General features: G+C 32.2%; 1 protein-coding gene across 1 annotated transcript; it reads left to right on the top strand.

The window, feature by feature from the left end:
• The first annotated feature begins 4,151 nt into the window (after window positions 1-4,151).
• Window positions 4,152-8,509, top strand: LOC18038028 (zinc finger CCCH domain-containing protein 11). Its single transcript, XM_006428843.2, has 8 exons — window positions 4,152-4,676; window positions 4,784-4,868; window positions 4,966-5,106; window positions 5,202-5,290; window positions 5,821-6,009; window positions 6,148-6,278; window positions 6,371-6,473; window positions 7,973-8,509. The coding sequence occupies exons 1-8, from the start codon at window positions 4,506-4,508 to the stop codon at window positions 8,141-8,143; spliced, it is 1,080 nt and encodes a 359-aa protein (XP_006428906.1). The 5' UTR covers window positions 4,152-4,505; the 3' UTR covers window positions 8,144-8,509.
• Window positions 8,510-15,548: the final 7,039 nt, after the last annotated feature.

The following is a 15,548-nucleotide window of genomic DNA, read 5'->3' as shown; positions in this document are numbered from 1 at the left end:
AAAAATGGAAAAAAGAATTTATTAAATTTTATTTACTACTAAAAGTGGATCCATAACCCTAACTAATTAATTCCATAGTTTCATTTTAATTAAGTTATTTATATTCAAGTTTTATTTTTATTTTTAGATAAAATAAAATAAACAAATTAAATCTTTTCTCTGTGAATCGACCTCGGACTTATCGAGCTATAATATAACAAGACACTCAATGTAGAGTGTCATCTTTGGTGAATGAAGGTTTTATTTCCTCCATGTATGGTCCAATTGGAGTTTTCCCAATGTCATATATCATTTTCTTGAGTTTTTCTAACTATGCCTCCAAGCTCGCTGAGTTAGAGTTCAATGCTTGTCGAAGATCTTTTTTTCATAATTGGCGTGGCTTGCATGGCTCCTAACTCGTAAGTCATCTTGAGATCTTTCTCTTTCATGACCATGCTATTGATCATGATACTAGTGATGTTGTTGTTGCTCCTCAACTGGTGGGATAGACCCATGGTTCCTTTGGCTCTCTTTATACTGGAGCACCAAACTCATGTTTTGTGTCAGGTCAGCCACTTATTGCATAAGCGGCGACTGCGGGCCCATGTTGTTGTGCTGCCTTCTTGGGGGCTTGGGACCCACAGTAACTCATGGCCGCAATGAGTGCGTTGGCTTCGCTGACTCATGATTTTATGTTGATTGAATTTAATTACAACTAATTATATCTTCCCTACAGACGGCGCCAATCTGTTGATACTTATTTTCAGTCAACTAGAAAATTGAATAAACGAGATGATATAAAGAGCAAAATACAGAGAATTTACGTGGTTCAAGGATTAGCCTACGTCCACAGGATTCAAAAGAGCAAACTTCACTATTCAATAATAATTACAATGAAGTTTTTTCTGAATTTTACTTGCCCATCATGCATTAAAAGATTTCTATTTATAAAATAATTTTTCAGTATTCTAAGTTGTTGATATTTCCTTATTCTGATCTGCTTCCACCACTTAATTAGAGTTTGATTTGGAGTCTACATTTATCTCCATCTCAAAGTTGGTCTCTGAAGCTTCTAGATTTTTTTCTTTTTTTCTCTCTTTTTTTTTTAATTACCGCCATTTTATCTTGTACAAGCATACTCTATTTTAATTAATTATTTGACTTTTAATGCACAATGCTCCATGCTCTTTAATTAATTATTTTCTTTTTCATGTCTCATACTCCATACTCCATGCTTCCACTTTAATTAATAATTTTACTTTGAGAATATGTCCTTTTCACCCCTAAGGTTTGATGTAATAACTCATTCCATCCTTAGTATTTAAATAATAGCACATTTCATCCTTATTTTTTAAGCAATAGCTCAAAACACCCTTTCATTAATTTATTGTTATTACTATATAATTCATTGAGGGTAAAATATGATTTTTATACTCCATGCTCCATGCTTCTATTTTAATTAATTATTTTATTTTTCAAGTTTTATGCTTCATTCTCCATGCTTCCACTTTAATTCATTATTTTACTTTTCATGCTCCATATCTTATGCTTCTACTTTAATTAATTATTTTATTTTTCATGCTCCACACTCCATGCTCTACTTTTATGCATGCTTCACTACGAATTTGTATGCTTCACTTTTGTGCATGGCTTTGCATGCTTCACGTTTCCTTTTCATGCTTCTTGCTCCATGCGTCATACTCTACTTTTGTGCATGTTTCACTCTTGTGCATAGATTTGCATGCTTCACTCTCGTGTATGGATTTGCATGCTCACGTTTTCCGATATCAATATTCACTAAAATTCTTGAATCATTTTTTATTACCAAAATTCTTGAATCTTTTATTACATTCTGGTTTGGTGATGAATGTGCTTTCAAAATACTAGAAGAAAAACGAAAGCCAAATATTTTATCAGAATGAATTTTTTTTAGGTATGTGGATTGATTTGAAAAAGTTTTAAAAAGTTTTAATCTATTGAAAAATATGAAGAACTTATGTGCTCTTAATGTTATTTTTGAAAATCTAAAAAAGGACATTTTATATTGTTTCAAAATTTTTTGGACACTTTTGTAATTATAAAAAAAGTTTAGGTTAAAATTATAAATATTGAGAGAAGCCCAAAGCTGCTAGCCGGAGAAAGTGGCTAATCAGCTTGTTTTCCAGAGACAACCGACGAGCCGATTTGGAGAAAGTGGCTAATCGGTTTACTTAAAGTGAAGCCAGTCTGGTAAAGCGGCAAGTCGATTTCACGCTGATTTTGAATTTTGTGTTCCTAATAGCTAGTTTTTACTTAAATCTATAAAAACCCATTTTATATCCGTTAGAGTGGTTATTGATATTGAAAATTTGTCTATTCTCTTAACTTTGAAAAAACTCTTGATCTCTCACTTGCTTTTATTCGTAACTATTTACAAACTTGGGCTTAGATTTGCACATCTATTTTTTGGGAGGAGTTTATTGTTCACAAAACTCATTTCTTTCAAATTGAGTGTTGGGAAACACGTGGGTGAAGATGGTATGCGATATACACCTTGGATAATATATAAAACTATATATTGACACTTTGAAGTCGATTATAATTTTCGGAGCCTTGAGATATAAGTCTTGTTTTAGTAGAATCCTCAAGTTTCGGATGGTTTTGAGGCATGGACATAGGCCAGTTGACAATTCACATAAAAATTTGGTCTGTTTATTTTCTTTTTACCTTTCTTTTTTTAATTTTACTTGTTGATTGTGGTTATTTTTATTGTAATATATTGGTAGTTGTTGATGTTGGATTGTGATGTTGTTGTTGGAGAAATTTTTAAAACTCAATTCATTCCCCTCTTATGTTATTTGGCTAGAATCTTAGTATGGGACCACGCATATGAACATGTCTTACTATTTAGATACTGAAATATTTATGGTACAATCTGGAAATATTGCTAGACTAGTTTAGTAATTTATTTCCACTATCAATGTTAGTTATAATTGACTACTAACAACATATCTCAAATTTACTCCTACTACCAACATAAAAAAGAATAAAACATATTCCATAATTTTATTTCTTCATGCAAAATAAAAATAATAATAATAAAGTATTTTTTTTCTAGATTTATTAAAAGTTGTGTGGGACTTTGTAGCAACTAAGGTTTGAATTTTAGGTATTATTTAACTTTATTATTTACATTACTTGCTTGAATAACTTGGATGCTGCCGTTTAGATCCATAACTCAATTAGTCAACAAAACTTACTTTGTTCGTACAACAAAGTTAGAATAACACTAATTAAGGGTCGGTGACATAACTTTTGAAATAAAATTTATTTAAGTAGAGATTTTATTAGTAGAATTATTATAAAAATAATTTATTTAATTTTTAAATTTTTTAATAAGAAATAATTTATTTAATCTTTAACAAATTATACTAAAAAATAAAAAACAACAATAAAATATTTTTAAAAAATTATAAAATTAAATAAATACATATTTATAATCATTAAATAGGATAGAAATGACAAAATCCTCCACATGTTTGGGGTCCCATGGAGCCCCACTCTAAATGGAAAAAAATTTGGATAATTTTTAGGAAATAGAAAAAATAATTCTCAAATTCTTAACGGGGTGGAGTTTGGTTTTGCACTCCTTACCCCACCCCCAACCCGATCCCCATTATAGATAAATATGTTTTTAATTCTTATTTAATAATTTTTATTTTATCAACTATAATGTCAATTAATAATTTTTTTTTAACTTTTATGTAATATAAACAGGATATGAATAAAAGAAAACCCTATAATATTTTTTAACTCTAAAACATTATTATGTTTTCTTTTCTCTTTTAAGGTGCTGCTCTCTTTAAATATTTTTTACTTTTAATATTATTTTAAGATATTATTTCAAACTTTTAGAGATTTTTTTAAAATAATTTAAATACTTCATAATATGGTGATGATTTTATTTTAAGTCTCAAATTTTTAATTTACTGAAATTATATATGTATACTACTATAAAATAGGCAAATGAAAAATAAAATAGAGATGAAAAAATCATTCACCACATGATAATTCTCTCATCCTCACCTCTACTAAATTTATTAAAAAATATGATAAAAAATAAAATTTTTTAATGAAATTGAAAATAAGATAGGTCTCCCCACCCCTACTTCACCCCACCCCCATTGCTATTCCTGAAATAAGCCATGCTATGCACCCGCTAATGAGAGAACCCAAGAAACAGGGGACAACAAAAGCAGCAGACGCAAGAAAGCTACCACCAACACGTGCCACGTAGAAAGAGCCCAAGGGACACATCGGTCAATTCACAAAAAACCAAACACAGCTTCTCGATACGGTACCGTCCGGTCCTAAATCAAAAAGCCCGACCGGCCAAAATCAATCCCAGTAATCAAACCCCAAGCGGGATCAATTTCTTCACAAAATCCCAAAAAAAAGGAGAAAAAAACTACAATCATCTCAATAATAATCAATTAAATCAAGGATATTTTATTTTGTCTTGTTATTGAATTTGATGATCATAAAAGATGCCGCCGAAGCAGCAATCGAAAGCAGAATTAGCGAAGAAGCAGAAGATCGTCGAAGACAAGACCTTCGGTCTTAAGAACAAAAACAAAAGCAAAAACGTTCAGAAATATGTTCAGAATCTCAAACAGAACGTTCAGCCAAAACCCGACCAGTCTAAGGTCGCCGCCAAGGTCCGATTTTTAATCGTTATTACAAAATTCAATTTTTTTAAATTATAAAATTAATCGTTAAATCACAAAAATTGAATATTTAATTAATATTTTTTTTTTAATTACAGAAAAAGAAGGAGGAAGAGAAGGCTAAAGAGAAAGAGCTGAATGATCTGTTCAAGATTGCTGTTAGTCAGCCTAAAGTTCCAGTTGGTAGGTATTTATATTTCTATATTTTTAAAAAAAAATTGGATTGTTGAAATTTGAAGCTTTATTGGTGATTTTATTGAAATTTGGCCTTTGTGTTCAGGTGTTGATCCTAAGTCTATATTGTGCGAGTTTTATAAAGCGGGACAGTGTCAGAAAGGTTTTAAATGCAAGTTCTCACATGATTTGAATGTTCAGAGGAAAGGGGAAAAGATTGACATTTACAGTGACAAGCGCGACAAAGGTTATTGCTTAAATACTTGTAACTTGTTGGTTTTGTTTGTAATTATTTGTTTGTAATGCATGCACTCATGTTGTTCTGGTGCTTGTTTCTTTTAGAAACAATGGAGGATTGGGATCAGGAAACTTTGGAGAAGGTTGTGGAATCAAAGAATAAGGAATACCAGCAGAACAAACCTACAGATATTGTAAGTGTTCACTCTTTAATATTGCTTTTGTGCAATGCATCAGTTTATTCATACCTAATCAATTCCAATTTCACAATGCATGTATGTATATGTGAAGAATAGGATTGTAGCTCAGGGAAGAGACTGCGAGTTTAGCATTTGGAAATGACCTTATTGACTCTATTTTAACTTATTCTATTGTTATATTCTGGTTGGAGGTGATGAGGTTTGATTTGTCTTACTGATCCAAAACAATTATTACATATTCACTAGTTTGTACAACCATAGAGGATACTTGTAACCAATTTCATTTGTTCCGGTAGCTACCATTCTAATTTTATTATTGTTGGGTGCTGCATCTAATTACAGTCTTAGCTGTGGTACTCAAATTTTTTGAATCACTTTTCTCTTGTTTTTGTTCTGGAAATGAAGGGTATCATTGTTTTTGTTGATTAAGGATTACAGCTGTAAGTAATTTAAAACACTTCAGCAATGTTCATGGGTTCTGATTGAAGATGACTGTTGTTTTACCGATCTACATGTATTTGCAGGTTTGTAAATACTTTTTAGAAGCTGTGGAGAAGAAACAGTATGGCTGGTTTTGGGTCTGCCCAAATGGTGGTAAAGATTGCCATTACAGGCATGCTCTTCCTCCTGGATATGTTTTAAAATCTCAGATGAAGGCTCTGTTGGAGGAAGAAGCAGAGAAAATAACCATTGAGGAGGAGATTGAGAATCAGGTGATGAAATTTTCTGAAACTAAGCTGCCTTCCTTTTAGAGTGGCAGTATGTTTATTCTGAATACATTATAGGTAATCTAATATTTCAGCATTATTATTGTTATTATTTATTACTCATTAAAACTTTTCTGATTTTAGCGTGCTAAAATAACAACTACGACCCCTATGACTCCTGAATTGTTCACGGAATGGAAGAAGAAGAAGATAGCTGAGAGAGATGCTGGCTTGGCTGCAGAGAGGGCAGAGAGAGCTAAGAATGACCGTATGAGGTATATCGTCCTGTGTGTTTTGCGTTGTGCACATTTCTTTTCTAATTTTTTGGATCTTAGTTCTTAACATTCTGGTTTTCATTCCCTTCCAGTGGGCGTGAACTGTTCTTGTCAGATTCTAGTTGGTTTGTGGATGATGCTGAGGCATATGATAAATACCAAAGAGAGGAAGAATCTCATGTCACTGAACAGAAGGTAAATCTTCACCCATTACCTTTGCTTATTTCCATAAGATTTGTAAAACTTCACAAACTCTAGATAATTTGTGCAAATATGAATTATTTCTTCATACACCTTCAATATGCTGACCAAGATAACATCGCTCAGTGAGTGGTGGCTGAGAAAAGTAAGAAAATGAGATCTTGCCATCTCTTTCTCCTGCTGGAGATCATTTATACGGTGATGTTGCCTGACAATACCTTTTAATCACTTAAGGGTGCGTTTGACATACTATATTGTATGTTGCATTAGCTGTATTGCAATACATCATTGTATTGGATCAGTTGTATTGTATTATGATGTATTGCATTAGGGTGTATTAAGATATAAGGCATTAGCATGTTTGGTGCAATATGGACTATGTAATATTATTTTATATCATTATTTAATTTACTATTAATTTTAAACTAATATTATTTAAATTTTAATATTTAATTATTTACTATTAGTTATATTAAAATTATTTAGAAATAATTAACTTTTGTACTATAATCAAATAACGTAGTATTGTGTTATATTTTTATATATTATGTAAGATTTATTATTAGTTTAATTAAATTATTAAATAATAATCAATTTATATTATAACAATTAATATAAATAAAAATAATAATATAATATTATTGAATAAGAAATAATAAATTTATATTAATTATTATAATGTAAAATTAAAAGAAAATAAAAATTAATATTGTATAATATTATCAGATAATATAATATTAAATTATCAAATTTACTTTATTTGTTATATTATTAAAAAAAATAATGAGGCAAACTGCCACATTATGGTGCATGGGGCAGCTGCTGGAGCCAAAACATGAGACCATACTGCATAATGCAATGCAGTCTCATGTTACGTGGGGTGCCAAACACACCCTAAAAGCTTTCATCATTGTTTTAAAGTTCCAATATGTCTTACTCCTTGAACAGTACATGCAATACTAAAATGGGCACAAAATAAAAGCTAAATTCCACATCGATGCTTTTAACTTTCACTACCCGTTCCTCTTTACTGATTTTGTTGTCAACTTTGAATCTCATATTTGTAATTTCCTTCAGTTTTATTCAATTAGAATACAGCCTGCATAACAACTGAATAATCTGTTTTCATACAATCCTTAAAGGCTGATCTGTGACTAACTCTTGCGTTTGTGGCCTGAACCCGGGGCCAATTATAAGGAAGTTGCATGACTTTTGACTCTAATGGACCTGCTAGGTTGTTGGGGTATTGCTGTCTCTTGTTTTATTTTCACTGTTAAAGAATGTTTGAAGTGGTAAAGACAATGTTGGTGAAAGTGTGTTGAACTAAAATTTTGAGGAAGGATCAAGTTTTTGCTGTAAAAATACTACCATGGCATAACCTTGTAAGTGAACCAGGTTCTCAGATTCTGTATGACGACAATATAGACACAAGTTGATAACTTAATAAAGTGGCTTTATACTGATCGTTGTTTGTTCTGCTGATCTCACTTCAGGCCAATGGCAATTCTGCCAGAGATGGACCAAGTAACTCAGCAAAAGCTGGTCAGGAAGATGAAGTTGTTCCTGATGATGACGATGAACTAGACATGGACGAGCTAAATGAACTGGAAGCAAGCCTAGCAAAGACATCAATCCAAATTCAAGACCCAAGCAATGGCTCCTAAGTTTGGAACGCACAGATTGTTCAGTCTACATGCATTTTAAAATGTCAACTAGATGCCCCTGTATGTTTCCCCAGGGATGATTGTGAAGTTGAGCTATCAGTGATGCCAGCTGCATAGATTAGTCAAGAAGTTATCAGCTGCCATGCTATCACGGTGTTGTTGTCAAAATTCTGTTGTTATCATCTATGTTTATAATATATCACTATTTCTGTTGTAGCATTCCTGATTCCTGGAAATTATGTTCCATCTGAGAAAATTCTGCTTATGCAAGTAGTATCCTAGTCCACATTAGATACTCATAAATATCGATTGTAGCTACAATAGTTTTATTTAGCTGCGAAATAAATAAGCATTTCTTTTGCTTAATATGTCATTTTAATTAGAGAAATAGGGCTTTCCTAGCTGCACATTTTCATTTGTGAGTGCTTACAAATCATTTGTCGGTTGCAATTTGATTCATTGTTTCCCTTCTAAAGCAAAACTTGAACCAAGTGCCATGTGAAATTTAAGTTCGGAGTCAATTGATGAGACAAGCAATAAAGCTAGAAGAATTGTAAACGAGCGTGGGGATTGAATGGACGGTAGTGAACCAAACACTAAGACGTGTTCCATCAGAACAAAAAAATGATATGCTCTTTAAGTTGTCTTTTGTCGGCTCCAAACATTTCCCATCAAGGGTCGACAATTGACAGTGTGTCCTGTGCAGTCCCATTAATTTGCTGTGATAATGCTTGTGCCTTTTTTATATTAGCGATGCCGTACTCGTTTGCGTCAAAACGTCACCGTTACTATTAGTCTAACAATCTCCTATGAGCACACAACACGTCGTGCTTTTAACATTACATGTTGAAAAAAAAACAATAATGATAATTAAGTAGGCTCTGATGGAAGTTATGTGGCATATAATTTGAAAGTCCCATAAGTAATGCAAGACCGCTTAGGTTTTGCTCTGAAATTTTATCCCAATTAAAGTTCCATCTGGACATGTCAATTATTATTAAGTAAATGATAAATTCTCTCAAATTATAAGTTAATTAATTACATCAATTTTTTTTTCATATGTTTTTATAAAGATCACGTCAATTGGTTAAAGAAATGCTTTAGAAAATAACAATCGGGATATTTAATATTATTCTTTTTGTTATTAATAGTTGATTCCTATGTATACAGTTGTATTTGACCTAACAAATCTTGGTTATACCTATGTTAATCTTATTTTGTGGAATTCTCAACTTAATGTTATAATAAACAGCTTACATGACGTTTTTTGGGATTAACAAAGTATTGATGTTTCAGAATCATTTTTTTTCAGTTTATTTAATAGGCTTTTGATCATAATTTGTAATTTTATCTTTCAACGATATCTTTATTTTTAAAAAATAAAGATATTTCCACATGAGAATTATTCTTTATATCCCTATTAATTATTAGTATCCTAACCCTGAATTACTTTAGTACGACCCTAAGCAAAGTACATGTAATTGCTAATACAATAATCAAGTATAATTTATTCTTGTACATCATATTTATGAACTATAATTTTATAGAACTGTGACAATAACTTTAAGAGATAATGAAGGCGAACCAATCATCTAGGTGTTAAGTGTGGGAAGTATCATGCGTGCCCCCGACAATACAAACACAAAAAGTTGTCTTCCTTTATGGGCAAATGTGGTTTAAGTAAGAAAGTGCTTCATTTCTAGCACTTTAGCACTTTCTTCATAGAAGAAATAGAAAGTTAAGAGTTAAGATAATAAAAAGAAAAATTAACCAGACATGTTACGCATGTGTCAAGATTACTAGATTATGTAATCTAACTATAAACAGTAAATTATTATAAAAGAAAAAAGAACTAGAAAGAGTTAATTAGTTTGGGATAAAGTATTATTGTATAACTTGATATGTAACTACAAAGAGTAAATTCGAAACAGACTAATATTACTTGCTCGTGCTTTATAATCTATATTTGATTTATGAAATTAATTTGAAATAAATTACACAAGCGCCTCCAACGGCGTGGTCGGGTTAGTTGCAGTGCAGCTGTATCCTCTACCAAAATTCGAGTTTGATTCTTGGGGGTGATAAAGGAGGTAAAAATTGTATTTGCGCTTTGCCCACCCCCTTACCTTTTAAAAAAAAATTACACAAATTAAAAATATATTTAAATCGTAATTTTTTGTTCCTGCTATTTCTGTAATATTGCTTAAAATTCCAAGACATCAGTACTTTGTCAAACCTCAAAAATCATCATATAAGCCATTTATTATAACATTAATTTGAGAATTCCTCTAAATAAAACGAACAACACTAAAGCTTGTTATGTCACAATGAAATTATACATTTAAGAGTAAACTACCGTTACAGAAGAATAACGTTAAACATCCCAATTTTTATTTTTTAAAGTTTAAAATTTTGCACTTTAGAATTTCCATTTTGGATACACTACTATTCTCAATAATGTGTCCTTTCAAACATAGAAATAAAGAAGTAATAGTGTATTACTTATATTCACATTTTATAAAGTTCGAAAATTAAATTTTGTTTTTTCAAATAAAAATAGAATCCAAAGTTGTTTTGAAAAACAAAAGCTAGATCATCTATCAACTCCTCTTTTTCTAATTTCTGTGAAACTTACTGATTGACTGCTTGAGAGTTTTATCATTTATGCAAGTGATAAGAACTTGGTGTATGAATATGATTACCCAAATTGGTGTTATCTAATCATCTAAAGCTGTTTTGCTCACGAAGCAAAGTCCACAAAAGTTTGGTAAAATACCAAATTACAGACAACATTCAAAAGCTCTGACCCCACGTGTCTGCATGGATCTTTTGCCCTCTCTTTGAATAAGAATGACTCTAATTTCCTGTCCCTTAGTTAATAATTATATTATCCACACTAAAAAAAAAAAGAAAAAAGAAAAATGAGAGAATTGATTGAACACATCAATTACTTGCCCATTACTCCAAAAAGAAACAGAAAAATTACATAATTCATTAATTTTGGAAAGCTATGTGTACTTCTTCCAGCTCAGCTTCCATTGGCATGTACTATGTCCGTACAAATCTTATGCTCATCCATTCTTAGTGCTTGGCTTTGCCACCTCCGGTAGCTGCTCTTCAATGGCTACTGATTACTGAACCATGCAGACTCTAATGAAAACAAGAAAACAAGGAACCCACGACCACAACTTTAATTCAAATGCTTACCCTTCTAAATTTATCAGAGATGATAATTAAATAGCTTTAAGAGTACACAACTCACAAGCAAAATCTTGCTCAAGTATCAGTAGCAGAAAGAAAGAAAGAGAATTAGAGAGAGAGTCTATAAATAATCCGTAATATAAAAACTACAATACTTAATAACATGGGAAATATTTTTAGCACAAAGCCGGCCTTTACGTATCTTGTGAATTAATTGTATATAAGAGCTTTATAAGCCGTACGGTAGGGGAAAAACTGCCTCCTCTAATATCACCTTCTGTTTCTTTTTCTCCATTCTCCTTCCTGCTACTGGTTTTGAAACTAATTCGACTACAAACTTGATGATGCTGGATATTATTCTAACTTTGATCTGCCCTCTACGCGGCGGAAACCTTGCCTTCTCTTTAGTTATAGCCATTGATACTACTAACTCAGAAAGGTTTTGAGGAAGAAAAATGCAAGCACTTGGAAAAAAAGAACAAGAAAGTTAAATTAAAGAGGCAATAGAGGGTACGATATTGGGTGAACCACAGACAGATGAGCAACATTTATATATATGGTTGTGGCTTTGCGTTGAATTATATCTTGCAACTGTTTGTTTGCTAGTGGTATGGACTAAAAGAATTTATTTTTCTTAATTTGAAATTTTCAAAATTGGAAGTTGTAGCAGCTAGTTGACTCACTGCCGTAACCTTGTTACACGCATGTCGTGCAAGAGCAGATTGGGTCGACCAAGGCAATGATTTTCTACAACATAAGCTTAATTTGGCAGAAAACTAATGTGCTAACTTCTCTTGGCAACCATCATACCATAAGAGCTCAAAATTTTACCCTTTCAGAATCTGAGTTCTACAAGCAGCATTCATTTCTTTCCAATCATGTACATCATCATGCAGAGTTTTACACGTTCATTTCTTCCAGCGGAGAGATGGACCACAACAAGATAAGCAAAATGAACAGGCGAAAAAAGGGAATTTTTTTTTTTTCTCTTTTTATGACTAAAAAGGGAGATTCAAAGTCAAGCAATAAGTTTTCAAGTCCATGCTTAACATGATCAGATACAAGCTCAGAATTTCTTTTTACAGCGTCAAGTTTAAACACTCTAATGAGTAATGACATTCATTATGCTTTAGACTCATTTTTATTGTCCCCCAGTGAAAATGACTAGAAGAACTTGTGTAGCGAAGATAGTAGACAAGTGAAATGGACGTCTACATTATTAGGTAAAGAGAAACAAAATAGTGGAAGCATAATGGGAACATGGGATCAAACCATTTTTGGGTCCAAGACTCTATAATCCATGCCAGAGCATGGAAAACACGGGGAAATACAAAAGTTTCAAAACTTGCCGATGGCAGCAGTGTCCCTTCAATTAGCATCCCATTTAAGTCTATTCTTAGACACAGTTATCATGAGAAACAAATCTTGTGCCAACAAATTGGCTAACGTGTGTACCTCTGGCGACACAGGCCAACTCTCTCATCACCAGTGGCTGTTGCTTGTCAGCCACTGCTAGTCTAGGAATCAGGTTGGGTTATTTGCACTTGCGCACGTGTAGATTGTGTTGTGTGAATCACCAGACAATAACATAAGCCAAGGATTGGAAATCTGCCGGGGAATATAAATTTTCCATGCAATACAGAGGAAACAGGATAAACGCAAAGTCAAGTACGGCACGGGCTAGAAATCAACTCTTTGAATATAAATCTTTCACAGGGCAGTGGTGGCTTTAACTATTGGCAAACAAGGCACTGCTCAAATGTCTCATATTTTGGGAAGACCTCATCTTTTGAGTATGTCCTTAATAATTTTTTAATTAATAAATTTTTTTTAATTATGTATTGTAAGAAAGGTTATCTATATTTGTTAATCTTGGCGTTAAAGAGATAAAATTAATAATATTATCTAACCATTAATTCATTCACTATTAATCTTTTCAAGAAAAAAAATTAAATTCTTTACGTTTTCAGTTTTCTAAGAAAACTTAGTTATTCAACATTAAAATCTTTGACTTTTTGTATTCCTTTTAATTTTTATTAAAAATCTTATAATCTCTAAAATCAATAGATGAAACAATTTCTTGATATCTTATCTACAAAGAAAATTATTACATTCATTAGTTCATTTAAAAAAGAAAAAGTTAATTTCTTAAAATATAAAGTCCATATGCATTATCTGATTATCAATTCATTTTCTCAACTTTTTATGTGCTGCAATTCTAGATATTCTATTTTAAAATAGTATTTTTCATATTTATTTGTTTGTTTATTTTTGTAATGGTTGTAATGGAAGTAAAAAGATATCTTCTTCACTATTTTTTAAGTTCTATTTTTTAAAAAAATTTAAGATCTTCTTAATTATTGTTGAAATTCAAGAACTAAATATAGAACGAACTTTGAGATATTTTATTTTTCTTAGAGTATTGAAGTTGCATAATAAAAAGAGGCCTCATAAAAATAAAAAAAAATTGCCTAAGGCCCCAGAAATTGTAAAGTCGGCCTTGTCAGGGTTTTCTTGAATGAAATCCTCTATAATATCAATTGCCACCCGGAGTCAGCCACTTGTATATATGATTACGAGGCTGAGGTGCTCATCTATCGTGTATGTTAAGATTTAATTAGTTTTACATTCTTTTCTATAAACTACCAATTGCTTCTTTTTTAAAAGTTAATGAAAGAGTATGGTCAGTATTGAATCTAGATAGAGCCTATTCTATTCCATTAAATTGTTCCAAGCATGCATGACATGTGTAATTGAGTTTAATACAACCACCACTTACATGATAGTTTACAAAATAAATGCATACATTTCATGATATTATTTACTTGTTGTATGGGTGACATAGTAGAACATATGTACTCTAGAATTTCTGCTCGCAATGAACAAGAGCATCGAATAATTGGGAATCCAAATGTTCTGGTCACTATTCATGCACTCTATTGCAAGGTATATAAAGGGACCAAACTTAAAGTGAACTAAGATTATTAAATTTGTCATTAGTGGACTTAATATCACGGGCTACCCAAATTTTAAGTCAAATAGACTAACTAAATAAGCCAAAGTTGTGCTGCCTCGACTTAATTTTAGAAAGTTCGTTTTTTAATACATTAGTTTTTTCACTCCTTTGTAAATATTCACACAAACATATACAATGAATTTTTAATTTGGTCGATCTGATCAAACATCCTGGACCCACCGCTGATGTCATCCGACGGTTAGGAAGCTTCTGCACAAGTTAGGGTTAGTGATATCCTACCCACCTGCCAGCACAAGATAAACTAACGTTAGGTCATGATCGAGAAAATTTTGCATTGAGCCGAAGAGTACAATGTCATAACCATGCATATATGAAGCACTTTCAAACAGAGTATATCGAACAGTGCTGCTTTTCATTTTTTGAGCTTTTTACCAATGACTGGAGAGTAGCGAACAACACATGAGACCCATCACAGTATTGTTGTGGCTTCATCAATCAGTACCTTCAAATCCATACATGACGAGATGGAAGAATTAACTTAAATTTATTATTGTAATTTCCGAGTTTTAAAATGATAAAGTAACACGCAGTTGGTTCATTAAAATTTAAGACTTTCAAAATGAAGTGCAAGAGCAAAATAAAAGTTAAAGAGCTTTACCTTCAGATTAACAAGGAGTCTGCTGCATCAGGCTCACTTTATCTGCCTCCGGAGACCACCACCCCTTCATCTTCAGCCTTCTCAATAACACAGTCTGCTGTTTCTTCATTTGATTCTTTGGCCACTACATCTTCATCTTCAACATCCTCAGTAGGCTCTGATGGTGTCACAATTGTTGTGCTGGTCGTGAGGGGGACGGCTTCATTATTTTTCCTAGCTCCATTAGACCGAGCCATGTGTTTCTTCCCCGTTTTATGACCTTCCATCGCGACAGCAGAGTGAGTACCAACTTGACAAACTTAACACCAGAATTCGAAATTCTCTCGAAGGGGAAGTTTTCTCTTCATTGTCTCTCCAGTGGGTATTCCATTTGTCGTCTTCTGAGTGTTTTTGCATTCAAGTCCTTCTTTGGCAGCTCCTCATTTTTGTTCTCTGAATCTTCTTCACCCTCCAATTTCTGGTCTAAACCCACAACAGTTTTAATAGCTTTAACTGATTCCTCTTCTACTTTAGCTTTCATTTCTTGGCCTTGTGCTTCTTGCCTTGAAGATGCTCATCTTGACCACCCT

The sequence above is a fragment of the Citrus clementina genome, unplaced genomic scaffold (assembly GCF_000493195.1).
Source record: "Citrus clementina cultivar Clemenules unplaced genomic scaffold, Citrus_clementina_v1.0 scaffold_6, whole genome shotgun sequence".
NCBI classification, from domain to species: Eukaryota; Viridiplantae; Streptophyta; class Magnoliopsida; order Sapindales; family Rutaceae; genus Citrus; species Citrus x clementina.
This window is presented reverse-complemented; position numbering and strand designations above follow the sequence as displayed.

What these genes read in the sequence shown, in the direction of transcription:
- LOC18038028 (XM_006428843.2), top strand. Translation starts at nt 4,506, where the DNA reads ATGCCGCCGAAGCAGCAATCGAAAGCAGAATTAGCGAAGAAGCAGAAG. An exon ending in TCAGCCTAAAGTTCCAGTTG is followed by an intron (nt 4,869 to 4,965) that starts GTAGGTATTTAT and finishes CTTTGTGTTCAG; the next exon opens with GTGTTGATCCTAAGTCTATA. An exon ending in CTCATGTCACTGAACAGAAG is followed by an intron (nt 6,474 to 7,972) that starts GTAAATCTTCAC and finishes ATCTCACTTCAG; the next exon opens with GCCAATGGCAATTCTGCCAG.